This window comes from Macaca nemestrina, chromosome 18 (genome assembly GCF_043159975.1).
Source record: "Macaca nemestrina isolate mMacNem1 chromosome 18, mMacNem.hap1, whole genome shotgun sequence".
In the NCBI taxonomy this organism is placed as follows: Eukaryota; Metazoa; Chordata; class Mammalia; order Primates; family Cercopithecidae; genus Macaca; species Macaca nemestrina.
The window spans coordinates 22,351,761-22,375,336 of NC_092142.1; the positions used below are offsets into that span (position 1 = coordinate 22,351,761).

At 46.4% G+C, this 23,576-nt stretch overlaps 2 protein-coding genes across 4 annotated transcripts in view; both read right to left on the reverse strand.

Annotated features, from left to right (window-relative positions):
- Nucleotides 1–511: 511 nt before the first annotated feature.
- Nucleotides 512–12,677, reverse strand: LOC105485022 (NADH:ubiquinone oxidoreductase subunit AB1). 2 transcript variants are annotated; one of them, XM_011747179.3, is made up of 5 exons: nt 12,472–12,675; nt 5,648–5,770; nt 3,617–3,704; nt 2,096–2,195; nt 512–673 (listed from the first exon to the last, which is right to left on the reverse strand). In XM_011747179.3, exons 1-4 carry the CDS (start codon nt 12,637–12,639, stop codon nt 2,104–2,106), a joined length of 471 nt encoding a protein of 156 aa, XP_011745481.1. In that variant the 5' UTR covers nt 12,640–12,675; the 3' UTR covers nt 512–673; nt 2,096–2,103. The 2 variants fall into 2 exon arrangements, with proteins under 2 accessions (XP_011745481.1, XP_070940343.1); XM_071084242.1 differs by lacking the exon at nt 512–673 and adding an exon at nt 685–1,042 and having other exon boundaries at nt 12,472–12,677.
- A 5,461-nt stretch (nt 12,678–18,138) lies between these two features.
- Nucleotides 18,139–23,576, reverse strand: part of LOC105485023 (partner and localizer of BRCA2) — a 38,384-nt gene continuing 32,946 nt past the window's right edge. The window contains exons 12-13 of one of the 2 annotated variants that reach the window (XM_011747180.2): nt 23,037–23,185; nt 18,139–18,643 (exon numbers count right to left, since the gene is read on the reverse strand). In XM_011747180.2, the coding sequence (XP_011745482.2) occupies nt 18,433–18,643; nt 23,037–23,185 (360 nt within the window). In that variant the 3' untranslated portion in view covers nt 18,139–18,432. The remainder of the gene's footprint in view (nt 18,644–23,036; nt 23,186–23,576) is intronic. The other variant, XM_011747181.2, reaches the window with a different exon arrangement.

The window sequence follows — 23,576 nt, forward strand, 5'->3', positions numbered from 1 at the left end:
AATTATTTTGATGTAACTCTCAAACTAAACCTTATCAAGAGCTAGGCAATGTGTACATATTATCTACATCAACCCCAAGGAACCAACACAGTGCTAAAGAGTAAAAGGGGCAGAACTGATAATGATGTGTGGCAATGTCAAAGTGACCTTCCAGGAGGAAAGAGAGCCTCCCATTCTCCAAAACTGTTAAACTGTATTAATTTAGAAAGGGATCTTTAGGACAGGGATGAACAACTAATCCCACCTGCTGATGTCAGCTGATAATAAGCTAATGGAAACCAAAACAATTTTTTTTTTTAAGCAGAAAGTCCATTTCCATGAATATATTCATTCCTGATATGAAGGTGGGGAGAGAGCCTTACTTCAAGTACACGGTTGGAGAAGCCATTGTTTTTGACATGCATGATACCAGTGACAAATCAGACCTTTAAAAATATTAAGCAATGTCAATATGAAAATATAAAGAAGCACTTTATAGACATCATTGAAAAACTGAAGACTGGGGAAAATGTTGGTTTTATGGATTTATTTTCAAAGAGTAAAACACTTATACAATTTAAATACACGTCCATCAGAATCACTCTGTCAGAGTCAGCAATAATGCGAAAATGTGTCCTCACTGCCAGACATTCGCCACTATCATCTGAGTCCTCTCTCCCCAAAGCCAAAGGGTCTAGAAAAGATAAAGTAAGTTCAATGTTATTTTTGATGTGTTCTTACTAATGGTAAGTGACATCTTTCAGGTGCTAAAAATGCAGCATCTGGCTGAGTGCAGTGGCTCATGCTCATAATCCCAGCCCTTGGGGAGACCAAGGTGGGCGGATCACCTGAGGTCAGGAGTTCAAGACCAGCCTGGCCAACATGGTAAAACCCCATCTCTACTAAAAATATAAAAATTAGCTGGGCGTGGAGGTACACGCCTGTAATCCCAGTTACCCAGGAGGCTGAGGCAGGAGAATCGCTTGAACCCAGGAGGCGGAGGTTACAGTAAGCCGAGATCATGCCACTACACTCCAGCCTGGGCAACAGAGCAAGATTCCATCTAAACAAACAAACAAACAAACAAAAAGACAGGGTCACTAAAAGCTAAAGACACTAATACAATGTTTTAATGCAAAAAGTCTTATTTGACTATTCTAGGGCCCAAGTAACAAGAGCTACTATTTACTGAGAGGCTTCTTTATATCATTGTATTAAGTGATATATACACTCTCTGCAATTTTGCTTTCACAAGAGCCCCAGGTAGGTCCTATCATTACCCCCATATTACATACGAGGAAACTGAGGCTTACAGAGCTAAGCAGTCTGCCTGAGACCACCAGGCTTACAGAGTGTGGCAGAGCTGAAAATAAACTTGGGTGTGTCTTGACTCCAAAGTCCATCTTCTTACCCATGAGGCCTCTCTTGCCTAATTAAGAGCCAGGTCGGGCCGGGCGCAGTGGCTCATGCCTGTAATCCCAGCACTTTGGGAGGCTGAGGCGGGCAGATCATGAGGTCAGGAGATCAAGACCATCCTGGCTAACATGGTGAAACCCTGTCTCTACTAAAAATACAAAAAATTAGCTGGGCGTGATGGCGGGCGCCTGTAGTCACAGCTACTTGGGAGGCTGAGGCAGGAGAATGGCGTGAAACCAGGAGGCAGAGCTTGCAGTGAGCCAAGATCATACCACTGCACTCCAGCCTGGGTGACAGAGCGAGACTCCGTCTCCAAAAAAAAAAAAAAAAAAAAAGAGCCGGGTCATCTCAGTGTCTTACCCAGCAGGCTGGGCTTGCCTTGGGTGAGTAATTGAGGGAGACAGAGGTCTGTTTCCAGGTTACCCTGCTCAGTACTTTGTACAAAACTCTGCTTTTGTGAGGAGAGCTGACAGTCAAGGGAGTTCTATCCAGGAATGACAGCTCTCAACCTCTCAAAGATCACCACCACGGCTGGGCCCCTTTGAGTGGCAGACAACAGGAAAGGGCTTGCATTTTATAAGCAGTGAAAAATCTTGGTCAAGCATTTCCATTTTCTATTTCTTCTTGAGTTTCCTTTATTGAAGAACCACAGACAATTAAATCTACGGGTGAACATCATTTTAGAAGTCTAATTATTTACCTGATACTTTATTCATACACATCCTTCTTATCTGCAATGTAATCTACAATTTCTTGTGGACACATTAACTTTTCAGCATCTGTATCAGGAATTTCAAACCCTAAAAGAAAAATACACAACAATGTGAGAGAGTTTAAAAAAAAAAATCCTTTAGAACTGAATACACCTGACCCTTCTACAACAGCTACAAGTATATCAAAACTTTCAGCAACCTTGAATGCCATTTAGGTTGTGGGCCAGTTAGCTTCTAGACAGTATGCATGCAGGTTGGGTACAATGCTTTGGAGGTATGTTTGTTTGTTTGTTGAGACAGAATTCATATAATAGCAAATTCCTCCTTGTGTGTGTGTGTGTGTGTGTGTGTATATATATAAAAATTTGGTAGTGTGTGTATATATATATATATATATATAAAATTTTGTAGTTTTTAGTATATTCACAACATTGTGCAACCATCACCATTGTGTAAAAGAGACCCAGTGCCCATCAGCAGTCACTCCCCATCCTCCCTAGTTCTGGCAACCACTCGTCTACTTTCTATCTTGATTTGCCTCTTCTTGACATTTCATGTAAATGGTATATAACGTGTCATCTTCTGTGTCTGGCTTCTTTCACTCAGCACGTTCTCGAGGGTCATCATGCTGTAACACACGTCACCCATGCCTTTTTTTTTTTTCATGATGGTTGGGTTTTTATAAATGGCTGGGTTTGGATAGTTAGCTTACTTTGGGCCAAACGCTGTGCTGAGCATTTTACACATAATCTCTAATTCTCACAGCAATCCCAATCCTGGGGTTCCTACTATTATCACCCACTTTACAGCTGCGGAAACAGGCTTTGAGAGGTAGTTACTTGTCCAGGCTCATACCTAAGCTCAATTCCAGACCTGGTACTGTGAAGCACTAGGCAAAGGATTCCATCCTAGTCAGCATCATCTGTGAGGAATTTTAACTAGGCCCTGCTCTGCAGAATAGCACAGAAGTCCTTTGATTTCCTATTCAACCAACTCACGCAGAAACAGCCATGGAGCCTTAGAAAGGTCTCACTTGTACTACACACCGTCCCAAACTTGGAGTGTGCACGTGAGCCAGGATAGGAGACCAAGGCCAGAGGCTCTGGGTGCGTCTCTTGTCCTGGCACACACTACTTCTACCTGGTTCACGTTACCCGAGCTCAGGAGGGGCTGACGTGCCATCGGCATGTGTTCCGGGAGGCTTTTGCCCTTTGTCTTTGAACTCCGTCTGAAGAATCAGTCCCCCGGAACCATCTCTGGTCATTCGGCTCTTGGCACAACACTGGGCACTCTGCTGGGCTTGTGCAAGGTGCCTTCTGAATAAATGTGCCATCCCTAAAGCTTACTTCCCCTGATGGTAAGTGGGCAGGAAGGTGTGTGTAGGGCAGTGGATACTACTGTTTCTACTAATATTTCATTCTAACTCCAATTCAGCCTCCCACCATTTCTTTCAGTTTAATCCACCTTAATCAAAAATCACAGTATATAGATACAAGACTGAGCCTTACCGAATTCGTCTTCCATGGCCATGATAATCTCCACTTGGTCCAAACTGTCTAAGCCCAGGTCTTTCATAAAATGAGAATCGACTGAAAGCTGCAAGAAAGGAGCACCAAACACAGAGTTTAGTCCATGAAAGCATTTGCTTGCCAAGATAACAGGGTGGTACAATGCTACTTAATCACTATATCGAATTTTTTTATTATACTTTAAGTTCTAGGGTACATGTGCACAATGTGCAGGTTTGATACACAGGTATACATGTGCCATGTTGGCTTGCTGCACCCATCAACTCATCATTTACATTAGGTATTTGTCCTAATGCTGTCCCTCCCCCAGCTCCCCACCCCGGTGCGTGATGCTCCCCGCCCTGTGTCCAACCAATCTCATTGTTCAGTTCCCACCTAAGAGTGAGAACATGAAGTGTTTGGTTTTCTGTCCTTGTGACTATATCGAATTCTTTTTAACATACAGAGGCCGTGGCTGACATTTTATATGTAACCTGTGCTGGTATGTACGTGGTTTGCTTTATCTTATTCTACTTTATTTTAAAGTGAACAATATATACATAGCTAATGAAGAATTTCACTCTGTATTTTTTTTGTTTGTTTTTTGTTTTTGAGAGTCTCGCTCTGTCACCCAGGCTGGAGTGCAATGCAATGGCACGATCTTGGCTCACTACAAACTCGGCCTCCCGGGTTCAAGCGATTCTCATGCCTCAGCCTCCTGAGTAGCTGGGATTGCAGGCACCCACCACCATGATGCCCAGCTAATTTTTTTGTATTTTTAGTAGAGACAGGGTTTTTGCCATGTTGGCCAGGCTGGTCTTGAACTCCTGATCTCGGGTGATCCACCCACCTCAGCCTCCCAAAGTGCTGCGATTACAGGCGTGAGCTCCCGCACCCGGCCCAATCTATGTGTTTTACTGAGATCCCTGATCATTGCTCTGAATGACATCTGAAGAAGTTTGGGTATTTTTGCTGCCTTACTGACAACTAAGGCCTAGACTCCACACCTTAAGTGGCATTATGATTATAAACTGTAGGCAGCTTCACGTTACAAGTGTTTACTATCACCCTATCACTCTAATTTAGACCTCAGGATCACCAGGAATGATTCTTCAAAAACGCATATCAAAGACAAACTGCCTTACCTACACAACAGATTCCATTTATTTTCGTTGTTACACAGAGTCTCACGCTGCCGCCCAGGCTGCAGTGTGCAGTGGCGTGATCTTGGCTCACTGCACCCTCTGCCTCCCGGGTTCAAGCAATTCTCTGCCTCATCCTCCCAAGTGGCTGGGATTACAGGTGTCTGCCACCACGCCTGGCTAATTTTTGTATTTTTAGTAGAGATGTGGTTTCACCATCTTGGCCAGGCTGGTCTTGAATTCCTGACCTCATGATCCACTCGCCTCAGCCTCCCAAAGTGCTGGGATTACAGGCGTGAGCCACCACGACCAGTCCCACTTGTGTTTTTATTTATTGTTATTATTTTTGAGATGGAGTTTCACTCTTGTTGCCTAGGCTGGACTGCAGTGGCGCTATCTCGGCTCATTGCAACCTCCACCTCCCGGGTTCAAGTGATTCTCCTGCCCCAGCCTCCCGAGTAGCTGGGATTACAGGTATACACCACCATGCCTGGCTAATTTTGTATTTTTAGTAGAGATGAGGTTTTTCCATGTTGGTCAGGCTGGTCTCGAACTCCCAACCTCAGGTGATCTGCCCGCCTCAGCCTCCCAAAGTGCTGGGATTACAGGCATGAGCCACCGTGCCCGGCCACTTGTGTTTTTTAAAAAGGGTGAGATACACATATAATATACACATAATATACACACATATGCATATATTTCTTTAACATATGCATTGAATACCTTTGGAAACACACATGAAACTGGTAGTGCTGGCTGTCTCCCAGAATGGGCCTAGGTGGCTGGCAGCCAGGGAGATTTTTACTGAGTATCTTTCCCTTTGCATTTTGTACCATGTAATTTAAATACTCTATATTTAAAGAAAAAAATTCAAACCACCATCAGTTACCTTCTCTGGGTCAATCTTGTCATAGAGTTTCAATACGTAAAGAACACGGTCCCGGATGCCCTCTAACGTCAAAGGGGGCATGTCGCTATACTGGCGGCACAACTGTGTAACTCTACCAGGAACCTAGAGCGAGGGCAGGAAGGAAACACTGTCATTGAACGGAAAATGCCTCTAAATCAATGCACAAGCCTATGGGTAACTTTCACAGAACTTTTGGGGCTGTAGAGAACGCGCGGCATCTGATTCTCATTGTGGCCGTTAGGACACACCAAGTTGCAGGACTGGGTAATCGCAGAAGCCCCAACAGTTCCGCAGCATCTCAGGCCTCCTTCCTGGGAGCCAGGACCGGCTCCTCCGCCTCCTGGGTTCAACCCTCAGGCTCTGGACGTTCATCCTGCTCTGCGACACTAACTGCCACTAAAATTGTCTAGCGTCTGCAGAATGTCTATGTCTTCTCATGGCATCTTCAGCATCTCGAGGCCTCTATAGGGTGCTGCCACCTTTAATAGGCAGACCCAAGTCAAAAAACCCACCAGGAAAGAGCTGTCATGGTAAACCCAAAGGCAATTCAAACTGAGGACCATACACCAGAAAGGTCTAGTTTGGTTCCAGCAGGTATCTCCCTGACCTCAGCCAGGACAAAGGAAGCTGGCCACCCACCCAAAGAGAGGATGAGGGAGCTTACAGTCATTATATTCCAATCTGTTTCCCTTCCAGCAAGGCTTGCCTCATGGCCACCAGCCAAACCATGAGCCCTCCTGGCCTCCGCCTTGTTAGAGCAATCTCTCATGTATCTCTGCTATTAGTCGGCTCGATGTTTAGGTATTTTAGGGTACTGACCAGATTTCATTCAACAAATGTGGAATGAGCTGCAATTACAGGTCAGGGGGTTTAATGCTGTGGAAGGTACAACACAGAACCAGAGAAAACAAAACAGGGTATATGGCAGTTTTGCTCACTACAGAAATCCCTAATCTGGCTGGTCATGGTGGCTCACGCCTATAATCCCAGCACTTTGGGAGGCCAAGGTGGGCAGATCACCTGAGGTCAGGAGTTCGAGACCAAGCTGGCCAACATGGTGAAACCCTATCTCTACTAAAAATACAAAAATTAGCCAAGCATGGTGGTGGGCGCCTGTAATCCCAGTTACTCAGGAGACTGAGGCAGGAGAATCGCTTGAACGTGGGAGGCAGAGGTTGCAGTGAGCCGAGACCATGCCACTGCATTCCAGCCTGGGCGACAGAGCAAGACTCTGTCTCAAAAAAAAAAAAAAAAAAAAAAAAAAAAAAGGAATCCCTAATCTAAGTTGGTTTGTTTACCTCCTGAAGTTGATTTTAAGTCCGAGGCTTGGAGTTCTTAAGGCATTTCCCTATAGAAAGTGGGGCTGCTTGTTAGGGCTCAGGTCCCTGAAACTCACAAAGGTCCATGAAAAATCATAATAAATACTGCCCAGGGAACCAAACCAGTATAACCTCTGTATAAGAAACATTCATCTTGCATAAAGAACAGGTATTGGGCCACGTGTGGTGTCTCACACCTGTAATCCCAGTACTTTGCGAGGCCGAGGTGGGCCAATCACTTGAGGCCAGGAGTTCGAGACCAGCCTGGCCAACATGGTGAAGCCTCGTCTCTACTAAAAATACAAAAATTAGCCGGGCATGGTGGTGTGTGCCTGTAATCCCAGCTATTCAGGTGGCTGAGGCATGAGAATTGCTTGAACCCAGGAGAGAGGTTGCAGTGAGCTGAGATCATGCCACTGCACTCCACCTTGGGCCACAGAGCTGAGACTCTCTCTCTCAAAAAAAAAAAAAAAGAAAGAAAATAAAAGAAAAAGAAGTCAGTTATTAAAATCAGGTTTACGCCGGGCACAGTGGCTCACACCTGTAATCCCAACACTTTGGGAAGCTGAGGCAGGTAGATCATGAGGTCAGGAGTTCGAGACCAGCCCGACCAACGTGGTAAAACCCCATCTCTACTAAAATATAAAAATTAGCTGAGCGTGGTAGCATGTGCCTGTAATCCCATCTACTCAGGAGGCTGAAGCAGGAGAATCGCTTGAACCTGGGACACAGTGAGCCAAGATCATACCATTACACTCCAGCATGGGCGACAGAGTGAGATTCCTTCTCAAAAAAAAAAAAAAAAAAAAATCAGGTTTAATCAGCAAGCTAAAGAGGTGAGTTGGAGAGTATGATAGATACTCTAACCGAGCTTTTCTGAGTACTTTCAAGAGTTTTAGAGCACTTTTCTTTGTCTAAATGTCTGGTCTCCTTTCCTATTATACATGGTATCATTTCCTATTATGGGTTAAGGAGACCTTTGATACAGGCACATCACCGGCCTACTTAACAATGACTCAAATAGGTTTCCAAGTCATAAATAAAATGGAGAAGGAATAAAGAGAAAGGGGGAGAAATGAGGTAATATGGCAATGGCAGAAAAGAAGTTTCAGGTGGAGGGATCCAACAGAGGCTGTGTGCTTATCAAGAAATGGTATGAGGCCAGGTGTGGTGGCTCACGCCTGTAATCCCAGCACTTTGGGAGGGCAAGGTGGGCGGATCGCTTGTGGTCAGGAATTTAAGACCAGCCTGCCCAACATAGTGAAACCCCGCCTCTACTAAAAATACAAAAATTAGCCGGGCATGGTGACGTGTGCCTACAATCCCAGCTACTCAGGAGGCTGAAGTGGGAGGATCACTTGAACCTAGGAGGCAGAGGTTGCAGTGAACTCAGATCTTGGCTCTACACTCCAGCCTGGGCAATAGGGTGAGACTCCTTCTCCAAAAAAAAAAAAAAAAGAAAAAAATGGTACGAGGCCAGGTGTGGTGGCTCACGCCTGTAATCCCAACACTTTGGGAGGCCAAAGTGGAAGGATCGCTTGAGCCCAGGAGTTCCAGACCAACCTGGGCAACAAAGCAAGACCTTGGACCCAGGGAGACTGGTGAGGATATATTCTATGTTCGTACATAGCTACCTATGAGGTCAACTAGGTTGTCAGCATTGTCCTCAGCAGCTCAGGCAAGTACCTACAGGGGCCAGGTGGGCACCGTGTGATTAAATTAAATGAGTCTCTGACTGGAGGCCACATGCCATCTAGAGTGGGTGCTGCATCAGGGTCAGCATGAGGCAGTAAGTTGGTGGGCAAGAGCTCAGACTCTGAAACTAGACCGCCTATGCCTGCACCATGGTGCTGGCTCTCACTAGTTGTTTGGCCTTGGGTGGGTTACTTAACCTTGTACACCTCAGTTTCCTCATCTGTAAAATGGGGATAAACAACAGTACCATGCTCACAGGACTGTTGGGAAGAGATGAAGTAAAGGGCTTGGACATTGGCTGGCACTTACACAATAAGTGCTATTTTGGGTTATTTAGTAGGATCCTGAGACCAATGACCAGCAGCAGCTAGTTTGATACCTTGGCTGTAGCGTAGCCCCAAAATACTTGATCCTACTCCCCTCTCATGCTTCTGCCTCTGGTCTCTATTGATTTCTTTTTCTTTTTTTTCAGACAGAGTCTCACTGTGTTGCCCAGGCTGGAGTGCAGTGTTGTGACCTCGGCTCAACTACAACCTCTGCCTTCTGGGTTCAAGTGATTCTTATGCCTCTGCCTCCCAAGTAGCTGGGATCACAGGCATGCTCCACCATGCCTGGCTAATTTCTGTATTTTTAGTGGAGATGAGGTTTCACTATGTTGGCCAGGCTGGTCCTGAACTCCTGGTCTCAAGTGATCCACTCACCTCAAGTCTCCGAAAGTGCTGGGATTACAGGCATAAACTACCACGCCTGGCCTCCATTGATTTCTTATCAAGTCAGGCTATGATATTGCCCTAAGCACTTTACACACATCATCTTCCTTCAGCTCTCCAGTAATCTGGTGAGATTCATGATACTATCACCCTCCTTTTTACAGATGAGAAACTGAGGCAGGGGGAGGTTAGGTATCCCCCTCACCCCATGTTCTTCCAACATGGCCTCTTGGAAGGTCTTGTTGCTCCTTCTAGCTGGATCTCTGTTGACTGGGAAAAAATAAAAGGGATACAAAATGGACAAGCACCTCCCCAACAGCCAACATGTGAGGTTTCTGGTGTTAATTTTTCTTCCTCAAGATCTACACTTAACAATTATATGGGCAACAAACCACCTCTCCCAGACATCAGAGAAGGTACTGTTTGCAGGTAAACAGTGACGGCCCTCTGGACTAGTAATTCAAATGCATGAGGTTCCATCAGAATCCAGGTACTCCACTGGGGCCCACTTTTGCCTGAGGCAAACTCAGAGGAGGCTAAGGAGAGGGCTTTAAAGGCTGTCTCTACAAACTGCCGACTGGTCCACTCTACATAGGCAGCCCAGACCTCTCAAACTCAACAGTTTGGAAATGAACTCCTGACCTGTCTCCAAAACTCCTGCTTAGAGACGTCTGTTCCTTCTCCGCCACCTGGGGCTTATTCCTTCAATAAGCCCTGCTTCATGTTCACTCCCTATGACCTTGGCAGAGAACATCCACAATTGCTCACTGCAGCACACAGCTCCCTTCATGATATGCTCACTCTCTTCCCCCCAGCGATGTTCCCTTCCAGACACCCTAAGAGTCAACCACGAGGGCTCTTCCTGGTCTCTGCACAGGCCTTCAAGATCATGTTTGCTGAGAGGTTGGTCAAGTACCTCTTTTTGCTTCTGCACTACACACACCTGTTCTCACAATGTCTTGCCTTTATCTATTTACATGACTGTCTCAGAAGCCTGGGAACTTAACCTGTGTGCCAAGAACTGTGCAATGGGCTGGAAATGCAAAGATGAATATGACACAACCTTCCCCCCAGAGAAGCTTCCACTCTAATGGAAAAGACCAATCCACAGATCATTTTAGCTGAAATAAAAATATGGCAAGCACCACGACAGAAGTATCTGTAGGCTGATGCAATAACAAAGGTTGTCACTCAGTCCTTGAGTGGCCAGGAAGGAGGATGCCAGACTTGGCATCTTGGCTCACTGGTGATCTCGGCTCACTGCAACCTCCGCCTCCCGGGTTCAAGCGATTCTCCTGCCTCAGCCTCCTGAGTAGCTGGGACTACAGGCGCGTGCCACCACGCCCAGCTAATTTTTTTTATTTTTAGCAGAGAAGGGGTTTCACCATGTTAGCCAGAATGGTCTCCATCGCCTGACCTCGTGATCCGCCCACCTCGGCATCCCAAAGTGCTGGGTTTACAGGTGTGAGCCACCGCGGTGGCTTAATTTATGTATTTTTTTGTAGAGACAGGGTTCCACCATGTTGCCTAGGAAGGTCTCAAACTCCTGGGCTCAAGCGATCCGCCCACCTCAGCCTCCCAAAGTGCTGGGATTACAGGCATGAGCCACCGCGCCTGGCCAGACACACTTATTTTTCCACTAACATGCAGTCAAGGTTGAAACCCTATTACCTGAAGTCTATGACTTTGAAAAGGGGTTTCATAACTTGACCTTGAGAGTCTATCCTACCTTAAGAAGGTTATTTTTATTCTCAATTGCACTTCAGAGTCATCTGGAGAGCCTAGAACAACAACAACAGGCCGGGCGCGGTGGTTCACGCCTGTAATCGCAGCACTTTGGGAGGCCAAGGCTGGTGGACTGCGAGGTCAGGAGTTGGAGACCAGCCTGGCCAATATGATGAAACCCCGTCTCTACTAAAAATACAAAAATTAGCCAGGCATGGTGGTGGGCGCCTGTAGTCCCAAATACTCGGGAGGCTGAGGGAGGAGAATCGCTTGAACCTGATAGGCGGAGGTTGCCGTGAACCGGAGGTTGCAGTGAGCCGAAGGTTGCAGTGAGCCGAGATCACGCCACTGCACTCCAGCTTGGGCTACAGAGCGAGACTCTGTCTCAAAAACAACAACAATAACACCACCACCACCATGGCAGGGCATCATCCCAGAGGAATAAATCAGCAGGAAGGGGGAGGGGGCAAAGCTTTTCTGTTTTTTCAAGTTACCCACGTAATTTGAATATGGAGCTAGGTTTGAAAATCACTGCCTCCTTGCGTTTCAGCCTCACGCAGATTTCATCAGCTCAAGCTATATACTACAGGCACAGTCGTTCTTTGGTATTCGCCCAGGAGATTGGTTCCAGGACCCCTGACTATACCCAAATCCGCGCACACTCCTGTCCCGCCGTCAGCCTTGCAGAATCCCCTTATAGGAAGAGCCTGCCCTCCTTATACGCAGGGCGGCACATCCCGTAAATACTGGCCGCGTTTGGTTGAAAAAAATCCGCATTTAAGTGGACCAACACAATTCAAATCCTTATTGTTCAAAGGTCACCTGCACTTGTTTCCTAGAATTACTTCCAGGAGTCCTGGACACAGGCAGAAGGTGCAGCAGGGAAAAGGACAGAACTGCAGAGAGAACCGCTCTGTAGAAGGCTGTAGGCCAGTGTGGCTACCTCTTTGCATGCTGCTTTCACTACAATACGGTGACCACTATTTTGAGACGGTACGAGATGCTCTATCCGCATTAACTCATCTAATCCTTATTGCTACTCCGCAAGGTAGAGGCCCGGATCCCAATTTTGCAGGTGAGTGTGAGCAAGGCTAGAAGACTTGTCCAAAGTTTCGGTAAGCGGCAGTCCAGCGGAGCTGGACTCTAGTCAGTGCTCTTGCTAGTTATTACGAGGTCACCTGGCCTCCCGGCAGGGGTCAACTAAACACCTTTAGGCAGCGGGGCTGCGGAGCGAGCCGGCTGCCCCCCGGGTCACCCCTGCGGGCAGCTGGCGCGGCTGGGGTGCCCGGCCCCCACCCCCACCGGGCCCAATTCCTGACCCCTGCCAAGCCCCAGAAAAGTCACCGCGAGTCACCTGCGCGAGCTTTAAGGCCGGCTGCAAAGGCCCGAGCCTCGTCTGGGTCCCCACGGAGCACAGACCGGTGCTGAGAGGCCGGGCCACGGCCAGCATCGGGACCCGGGGCAGCGGCGCAAAGGCCGCGGGCAGGCGGCGGACATAGGATGAAAGGACACGAGACGCCATAGCTACGCCGACCCAGGATACACTGCGCCGCCGCCACCGGCCCAGGGTTCATCTCCGGCAGCGCGCAGGCGACGCACAGAGCAGCGCGGTCGGGCACCGCCGGCGGTGGCGGCCCCTGGCGGCTCCAGGAGGCATTGTGCCCTCGGAGCCCATCCAGGTTCGGGACCAACAGTTGCTTGGTGCCACGACTGAACTGTGCAGAGGTTGCAGTCTTTCCCTAAGCGACACGACAGGACAAACCTACTTTCATTTTTTATCTGAAAGTTCTGAAATATATCTATTTAAACGTTTGGGGCCGGGCGCGGTGGCTCACACCTTTAATCCTAGCACTTTGGGAAGTCAAGGTGGCAGGACTGCTTGAGCTCAGGAGTTCAAGACTAACCTGGCCAACATGGCAAGACTCCGTCTCTGTTACAAAAAAGATTAAAAGAAAAAAAGGACAAAGTTTTGATTCCACGATTCTTCCACAAGTATTAACATTTATTGAATAGGTTATATATATATATGAAAAATAATGTGAAAAAATACTAAGACTAATAAATGTGAGAATTACGATTAAAACAATACATGTTTTAAAACTTGACAGTGTATAATATAGCTGTCAGGTCCACGACTATGCCAACTGTCATGCCCACAGCCAGGTTCCAGCCCATATGGAGCTCTGAGGTGAGTGGGTGGATGAGCAAATAGCAAAAGAACACTCAGAGGACGGTAGGCAGGTGAAAGATGATTTTATTCAGCAGCAGCTCTCATCAGCAGCTTACTTACACTAGTTCTCTCACACTGTCCACCTTGTCTCGGCTGTTTAGTCCCGGGGCTCCAACACACAGCTGCGAGGCTGCTCTCTCTTGCTTTCAGGGTCAGCAGCTTAACTCTTTCTCTCAGCTGTGTTCTGGCTCCCCCACGTCTGTCTGCAAAGACGGACAGCTCTGGCTCTCTCACTCTTTCTCTGGGCACGAAGGCCTGTACAGTATTAGCAAGGCAATTATACCTTTTACAGAAAATAGTGGCTTAGAGCCAAGTGATGGCCTTCCCATGTTATGGCTACATGGCTGTGATAACAAGTGCAGTTATACGCCTGTGTCTAAACTTGCTGAGTCACGCAGGATGTAAACATCTTACCTTGGCCTATCCTTGACCAAAGCACAGCCATGTTCCTTACAATAGCTAACAAAAATAGGTAAGCGAGGGAGGAGTTTAGGCGAATTCCTATTTCTAAGCAGGTAGTCAAAGGATATTGACTGAAATTGAAACACACGGGATAGTGACTCCAAATTCTGAAATCTGCCTGAATGAACGATCCAATAATGCCATCAGTTTTACCTCAATTTCTTTTTATTTTTGTTAAATCCAAGTAAAATAAAATGTAATGGTATGCTGCCAGGTGTGGTGGCTCACACCTGTAATCCCAGCACTTTGGGAGGCTGAGGCAGGTGGATCACCTGAGGTCAGGAGTTCAAGACCATCCTGGACAACATGGTGAAACCCCGTCTCCACTAAAAATACAAAAATTAGCCGGGTGTGGTGGCAGGTGCCTGTAATCCCAGCTACTCAGGAGGCAGGAGGCTGAGACAGGAGAATCGCTTGTACCCAGGAGGCGGAGGTTGCAGAGAACTGAGATTGCGCCATTGTACTCTAGCCTGGGCAACAAGAGTGAAACTCCATCTCAAAAAAAAAAAAGAAAATTGAATATCTGTTAAGTACTTATTGTTGAGGCTGCAACAGTGAGCAAGCCAGACATGCAAGCCTGGTTCAGTGACTCACCTCTGTAATCCCAGCACTTTGGGAGGCCAAGGGAGGTGGATCACTTGAGCCCAGGAGTTTGAGACCAGCCTAGGCAACATAGGGAGACCCTGTCTCCACAAAAAACTTAAAAAATTAGCCAGGCGTGGTGGTGCATGTCTGTGGTCCCAGCTGCTCGGGAAAGCTGAGGTAGGAGGACCAATTGAGCATAGGAGGTCAAGGCTGCAGTGAGCTATGATTGTACCACTGCACTCCAGCCTGGGCAACAGAGTGAGACTCTGTCTCCCAAAAAATGTGGCTCTAATCTTAGGAAGAACCTAATAGCCTACTAAGTTCACACTTGGGGCCATCTCTTCCCATGACCTATCTAGTATTTCAGTGTTACATGTATGTATATATGTATTTATTGAGGTGGGGTTTCACCGTGTTAGCCAGGATGGTCTCAAACTCCTGACCTCGTGATCTGCCTGTCTCGGCCTCCCAAAGTGCTGGGATTACAGGCGTGAGCCACTGAGCCTGGCATCAATGTTACATTTAATCCTTTTGGTCAAACATAACAAATCATCTCTTATTTAAATAATTTGGGAGAGCTGCTTTTCCCTTTAGCAAACAAATAAAGACAAAATATCAGCCTACATGGCCTATAGGGTAAAAAGTCCCAATATTAAGATTAAGATCACGTCCTTAGCAGATGGGGAAGAGTTAAAAGACAACACCACTGCTTTTCAGTGGCATTCCCATCAAAGGATGGATAAGCATAAAAGCTGTCAGTTTCCCAGCACAAACTATCCCACCAACCCACCATGATCTCTCCCTCCCTCTGCCCGCCCATGTGCATGGCAGTTTCATCCCCTCCTGTTCTCAATGGGATCTTGGGCCACCAGTTAGCTCTTCTTCCCTACATCTCAAAGGTCTCTCTTCTGGCTCTTTCTCCTGAGCCCATAAACACATCAGAGTTTCTCTTAGCCTAAAAACAAAGTCAGAGGACCCTCCACTGACCCTTTTATAGATCTCTAATACCATTCCTCCTTCCTTTCATAGACAAGCTGCTTGAAGGAATCATCTACACTTTCTCTTTTTGTCGCTCTTTGAGACAGAGTCTCGCTCTGTCGCCCAGGCTGGAGTGCAATGGCACGATCTTGGCTCACTGCAACCTCTGCCTCTTGGGTTCAAGCGATTCTCTGCCTCAACCTCCCGAGTAGCTGAGACTATAGGCGCCCTCCACCACACCCGGCTAATTTTTGTATTTTTAGTAGAGACTGGGTTTCACCATTTCATCCAGGCTGTCCTTTCTGCCCAGAATATCCTTTGCTTCTGCTTTGATCTATTTATCCTGCAAGGCTCAGTTAAATTTCCACCTTCCATGAAGCTTTTCTGGGACTCCTGAGTTGTCCCAGCTGCTCGGCCTTTGAGCTTCCATAATAGCACCTGGAACATATCCCTTAAAATTTTTCTTTTTTTAGCTTCCTTTTTTTTTACGTTGAGACGGAGTCTCACTCTGTTGCCCAGGCTGGAGGCTGGAGTGCAGTGGTACAATCTCTGCTCACTGCAATAAATGTCTGCCTCCCAAGTTCAAGCGATTCTCCTGCCCCAGCCTCTCGAGTAGCTGGGATTACAGGTGTGTGCTACCACGCCCAGCTACTTTTTAGATTTTTCACCATGTTGGCCAGGCCGGTCTAAAACTCCTAACTTCCAATTACCTGCCCACCTCGGCCTCCAAAGTGCTGGGATTACAGGGGTGTGCCACTGTGCCGGGTCTGAAACATACCCCTTAAATTAAAAATACGGTACTGACTGCTTTATGTGACAGTCTCTCCTACTAGCGCAGAGGTCTCACAGCAATCATTTACATACCTACTGTGTCAAGTAGATGCTCAGAGTTTGTGCAACCATTACTGACTAGAATTATTTTGTACCTTAGTTTTGTTAACTCTTGTTATTATCAAGATAATACAGGTTTCTCAAGGTTCGTGAGTAAATTAAATCTTTACAAAAAGTTCTCTAGTATCTATGATGCACTAGCAAATAATGTGAGTTTAAAAATTGTGGGTATAGAATTTGTAAAAGAGGCTGGGTGTGGAGGCTCACACCTGTAATCTTAGCATGTTGGGAGGGGATGCCACAGTGGGTAGATAGCTTGAGCCCAGGAGTTCGAGACCAGCCTGGGCAACATAGTGAGACACATAGTGAGACTGTCTCACACAAAAAAATTTTTTTTAGTTAGCTGGATATGGTAGCCCATACCTTAGTCCCAGCTACTGGGGAGGCTGAGGTGGGAGGATCACCTGAGCATGGGGACGTCAAGACTGCAGTGAGCTGTGATCTCACCACTGCACTCCAGCCTGGGCAACAGAGTGAGACCGTCTCCGAGAAAATATAATAGACATCCTTTGATAATAAAAAATTTTTTAAAAAAATGAGCAAAAACTATAGTATCATAAAAATGTGTCTTTTTTTGTGTGTGTGAACCACCCACCTCTTATGATCCACCCACCTCAGCCTCCCAAAGTGCTGGGATTACAGCACTGCGCCCGGCCAAAAATGTGTCTTTTTTTTTTTTTGAGACAGAGTCTTGCTCTGTCCTTCAGGCTGGAGTGCAGTGGTGTGATCTCAGCTCACTGCACCTACACCTCCCGGGTCCAAGCGATTCTCCTGCCTCAGCCTCCCGAGTAGCTGGGACTACAGGAGTGTGCCACCACGCCTGGCTAATTTTTTGTATTTTTTGTAGAGACAGGGTTTCACTGTGTTAGCCAGGATGGTCTCAATCTCCTTACCTAGTGATCTGCCCACCTTGGCCTCCCAAAGTGCTGGGATTACAGGCATGATCCACCGCACCCGGCCCAAAAATGTGTCTTTAAAAAATATAAACTTCTTCGGCTGGGCACGGTGGCTCATGCCTGTAATCCCAGTACTTTGGGAGGCTGACATAGGCATATCACCTGAGGTCGGGAGTTCCAGACCCCCCGGTCAACATGGTGAAACCCTGTCTCTACAAAAAATACAAAAATTAGCCGAGTATGGTGGAGCACGCCTGTAATCCCAGCTACTCGGGAGGCTGAGGCATGAGCATTGCTTGAACCCGGGAGGCAGAGGTTGCAGTGAGCTGAGATCACCCCACTGCACTCCAGCCTGGGTGACAGAGGGAGACTCCATTCTGAAAACAAACAAACAAAAAAAGTGGTGGTGGTTCATGCCTGTAATCCCAGCACTTTGGGAGGCTGAGGCAGGTGGATCACTTGAGGTCAGGAGCTCAAGGCCTGCCTAACCAACATGGTGAGACCCCCGTCTCTACTAAAAATACAAAAATTAGCTGGGTGTGGTGGCGGATGCCTGTAATCCCAGTTACTTGAGAGGCTGAGGCAGGGGAATCGCTTGAAGGGGCAGAGGTTGCAGTGAGCCGAGATCATGCCACTGCACTCCAGCCTGGGTGACAGAGTGAGGCTCCATCTCAAAAAAAGGTGACTCTAGTTATAATGCAGCACTGGCATGAAGGATGCATGAGAATGAAAAAGAATAAGAGTATTCCTAAATTTGGATATCTTAATAGGTTTCATATTATTTTAGTATGTATGTAAAAATAAAGTATTACAAATAGCACAAAAAGTATATTGTGTATTAGTGTAGTAAGTTAACTGGACTGAAATTTACCCTTACTAGGCAAACACTATTGATTAAATATCCTAGTTGTATAATGATTAGTTCTTGCTTCTGCAAGTGATCTTGAAAGAATGGGAAACAATAATATGCCAAGCAGAATGTATAAAAATAAATATTTATTGCCATTTGAAGCTTTATGTACACCTTTAAAAGCACATGTACAAATGTGGGGAATTACAAAAATCAACCTAAAACCCTTTTTCTCAAAGTAAACATAAATGTACATTCAAGATCAGTGGTGCCACCATCATCAGAATAAAAAATAAGTCTGTCTGGACATATACAAGTAATTATTTTAAATGTCATTCAGATATTCTCCTTTATATTTAAAACTCCAAAAAATACTAAGAGGCCCCATATACCCAGACAATTGTGTTTTCGCTTTACCCTAACTTATGAGTAGTGGTATACAAATATATTTCCATCTTTTTGTCCAGCCAGCAAATGAGAGTCTGTACCTGACCACTTCACAAAAGACCAATGTTGGTCAGAGATAGGTGGGAGGAGGGCAGTACACTGACCGAGAAGTAAGTCCCAAATGGCAATTGTTCCAGAAGTCAAGATTGCTGCTGCACATTGATCTTTCACGTCACCTTCCAGGAACCTGATAGCATACAAAGAAGATATAATTCAGATTACATATCCAAAAAACAATTAAAAAAACAAAAGGTCAAAACCATGTTCCCCCAACCAGCAACAGGAGCAAAAATCCCTGTAACTATGAATGCCTACATTTGCAGTCTTAGAGGTCTGTTGGCTATTGTGTTGCAGTTTCGGACAGAATCACATGTCCAGTTCCTGCCAATCTCTCTGATGCATCTTGTACCACTTGAAGGCAGGCTCACAGTGGCCTTCCTTCCACTCTCCATCACTCCGGCCAAACTCAGTCCCAACTCAGTGTCATTGCTCTTGCCATTCTCTGTCCCTGGCGGGTTCTCGCCCCAGCTCTCAGCATGGCTGAGTTCTTGTCATCATTCAGGCCTGTTACGTCCATAGAAAGGTCATGCCTAATCCTCTATCTGAGGCAGTGCACACGCATACTGGAGTCTGTTCCATCTTTATGACATATATGTTTTTATCTTCATTGCATTTTTCACTATTTGAGATTATCCTGTTTCCATATTCAGTGGGTATTTCCCCCATAAAAGATGCCATCTATGAAGCAGAAACCTACCTGGTTGCCTTTTTAACTTAGACAAGGGCTCTGCAGTCAGCTACCTGGGTTTAAATTCTAACTCTACAAAGTAAGAGCTGTGTAACCTTGGGCAAATTATTTAACTTTATCAGTACAATAGGGATGATTTTAAGAGCAAAACTTCACAGGACTGTGGTGAGGTTAAATGAAATAGTTCCTATAAAAGGCTTAGCACAGTGCCTGGCACACAGGAGGTGCTCAATAAAAATTAGCTATAATTAGCCGGGTGCAGTGGCTCACGCCTATAATCCCAGCAATTTGGGAGGCTGAAGCAGGTGGATCACCTGAGGTTGGGAGTTTGAGACCAGCCTGGCCAACATGGAGAAACCTGGTCTCTACTAAAAATACAAAATTACCAGGCGTGGTGGCATGAGCCTGTAATCCCAGCTACTTGGGAGGCTGAAGCACAAGAATTGCTTGAACCTGGGAGGCGGAGGTTGCAGTGAGCCAAGACTGTGCCACTGCACTCCAACCTGGGCAATAAAGCGAGACCCTGTCTCAAAAATAAATAAATAAAAATAATTAACTATTATTGTGGCCGGGCCTGGTGGCTTATGCCTGTAATCCCAGAACTTTGGGAGGCCAAGGGAGGTGGATCACCTGAGGTCAGGAGTTCACAACCAGTCTGGCCAACATGGCGAAGCCCCGTCTCTACTAAAAATACAAAAATCAGCTGGGCATGGTAGCACGTGCCTGTAATCCCAGCTACTAAGGCACTAAGGCAAGAGGATCGCTTGAACCTGGGAGGCAGAGGTTGCAGTGAGCTGAGATCATGCCACTGCACTCTAGCCTGGGCAACAGAGCGAGACTCTCAAAAAAAAAAAAAAAAATTAGCTATTATTATTACTCACTGCTGTATCACTGGTGCCTGGGGCATGGCCAGCTCTCAAAAGAATATTATATGAATGAACTGCACAATACTTTTTATCCCTGGTTCCTACCCGACTCTGTGTACCTAACTCCTAACTTACCTTTGGAAACTCCCTAAGGTTTTCTTTGATAGTCTCTCCCCAACCCTCTACTGCCAATTAAGGTGCCTGCCTCTCCACTCTTGTGCTCTCAAACAGTGCAAGCTTCGCGTATTGCATTTTGTGCACTGAACAACAGTCACTAGTTTTCCCTTCTAGTTCCCATGAAATTAGAAACAGTTTTTGTTTTTGTTTTTGTTTTGAGACAAAGTCCCGCTCTGTCGCCCAGGCTGAAGTGCAATGGTGAGATCTCAGCTCACCGCAACCTCCACCTCCTGGATTCAAGCGACTCTCCTGTCTCAGTCTCCCCAGTAGCTGGGACTACAGGCGCACACCACTGCACCCAGCTAATTTTTGTATTTTTAGTGGAGACAGGGTTTCACCATGTTAGCCAGGCTGGTCTTGAACTCCTGACCTCAAGTGATCTTCCTGTCTTGGCCTCCCAAAGTGCTGGGAATACAGGCGTGAACCACTGCACCCGGCCAGAAATAGCAGTGTTTTGCTATGGTCTGAATGCTTGTGTCCTCCCAAGATTAATCTGTTGAAACCTAATCACCAATGTGATGGTATCAGGAGGTGGGGCTTTTGAGAAGTGATTGGTGGTTTTGTAAAAGAGGCCCCAGACAGCTGCCTTCTACCATGTGAGTACACAGTGAAAAGGTACCATCTATGAACCAGGAAATAGGCTCTCACCAGACACTGAATCTGCTAGCACCTTGATCTTGGACTTCCCAGCCTACAGAATGCTAAGAAATAAACTTTGTTGCTTACAGGCTACCCAGTCTGTGGTATTATGTTGTAGCAGCCTGACAGGATTAAGATATGCTTCCTACATGATTGGTACCAAATAGGCTTTCAAGGATTCCTGAACAGATGAGTTTGAAAAGTGACAAAGGAAATGCTTGACCAAGCAGTTATCTTTATCTTTAATGTCTAGGGCCAACGACTATGGTTCTCTCAAATCCAAGAAAGCAAGTTGTATATGAAAGCACATACTGCAGATGTTCTTGAGGTTCTGAGCTTCTTAGGTTCTTAAAAAAATAAATAAATACATAACCAAGCATGGTGGCATGTACCTGTAGTCCCAACTACTTGGGAAGCTGAGGTGGGAAGATGGCGTGAACGTGGGAGGCAAAGTTGCAGTGAGCTGAGATCGTGCCACTGCACTCCAGCCCGGGCAACAGATCAAGACCCTGCAGAAGTGCCACAGCTGGCTGAGTGCAGGGATAGAGAATGTCTTTTAGAACATGTACTTATCAAATAAGCTTTGCATAAGGTCCAAAAAAACATGCACTGTAACTGTCAAGGTCCTTTATCCTTGTGACTTATTAAAGCCCGACCTTGTTTTCTTGATTTACTTCAGCCCAGGCTGGAGTACAGTGGTGCAATCTCAGCTCACTGCAACCTCCGCCTCCCGGGTTCAAGCAATTCTCCTGCCTCAGCCTCCTGAGTAGCTGGGATTACAGACAGTATACTACCGCACCCACCTAATTTTTGTATTTTAGTAGAGACTGGGTTTCACCATGTTGGTCAGGCTGGTCTTGAACTCCTGACCTTGTGATCCGCCTGCCTTGGCCTCCCAAAGTGCTGGGATTACAGGCGTCAGCCACTGCACCCGGTTTTTTCTTTTTTTTTTGAGACAGGGTCTCGCTCTGTTGCCCAGGCTAGAGTGCAGTGGCACAATCTTGGCTCACTGCAACCTCCACTTCCGGGGTTCAAGCTACCCCAGCCTCCTGAGTAGCTAGGATTACAGGCGCCCGCCACTGTGCCCAGCTAATTTTTGTATTTTTTTTTTTTAGACGGAGTCTTGCTCTTGTCACATACGCTGGAGTGCAGTGGCGTGATCTCGGCTCACTGCAAGCTCTGCCTCCCGGGTTCACACCATTCTCCTGCCCCAGCCTCCCAGGTAGCTGGGACCACAGGCGCCTGCCACCATGGCCAGCTAATTTTTGATATTTTTAGTAGAGATGGGGTTTCACCATGTTAGCCAGGATGGTCTCGATCTCCTGACCTCATGATCCGCCCGCCTCGGCCTCCCAAAGTGCTGGGATTACAGGCATGAGCCACCGCCCAGCCAGATAAATACTTATCTGTAGATAAATATAAACTGCCTGCATGATAGAGGCTCAGTCAAACTCAGTCAGATTTCAAAGTAAAGATGTCTTCCTAAAGTATGTTAAAATTTCCTTAATTTAGGTTTAGGGAAAGAACATAAATCATGTTTTTTAAATACAGAACATTCATTACTCTTTACATGAAATTTTTTTTCTTTTTTTTTTTTAAGACAAGCTCTTGCTCTGTTGCCAGGCTTGAGTGAAGTGGCATGATATCAGCTCACTGCAACCTCCACCTCCCAGGTTCACGCCATCCTCCCACCTCAGCCTCCCGAGTAGCTGGAACTACAGGTGCATGTCAGCATGTCTGGCTAATTTTTTTTTTTTTTTTTGGTGGAGACTGGGTCTTGCTCTGTTGTCCAAGTTGATCTCAAACTCCTGGGCTCAAGCTCTCCTCCCACCTTGACCTCCCAAAGTGCTGGGATTACAGGCATGATCCACCATGCCCTGCCAAAATATTTTCCTTAGGGGAAAAAACAGGGCTTGAATAAACACTATTAAAAACCGATATAACCCCATACTAGTAGAGATCAGGATGCAGGGAATCTGGTGTTTGACTCAAGTCCATTAACCTTCATCCTACTTCTGAATATTCCTATCATGATCTGTAGTATTTCATGTTTTCCATTCTTCCAAGTGACACAAAAATATCTAGATTTTGTGTTTGCACAGTGCCTTTCAGAATGTCCCACCCACGGAGTAGCAGTTATGCACACTTGCCTGCCAGCCTGCCCTGGAGGAAGACAGTACAGCATCACACCCACACTGAGAGTCGTCTTAGGGTTAATCACAATCAGCTGAAACACAGGGCTTTGCAACGACTCACTCTCTTTGGCACAGGGATGACTCAGGACAATAAACAGAAGCCCCTAATTTAGGAGAAAAATAAATATCCAAATAGACTGTCAAGAGTATGTCAGGAAAAAGAAAGATCTGGCAGAGACAAAAACCAAACAATTAAAGCAATGATCAATAGGCTCTAAAGTATCCAGGATTTAACCACTGGCTTCATTTTCTTCCCCGCCATCTGGGAACTGTTGAGATTATTACTGGACTGGACTTCTGGCTGCTGCTGCTGCTGCTGCTTTTTTAAATTAGAGACAGGGCCTTGCTGTGTTGCCCAGGCTGTTGTTGAACGCCTGGCCTCAAGGGATCCTCCCAACTCAGCCTCAGTGTTGGGATTACAGACGTCAGCCACTGCGCTCAGCTAACTTCTAGCTTTAGCTTCTCCTGCTTCTGGTTCCCAGTGTTTGTTTTAGC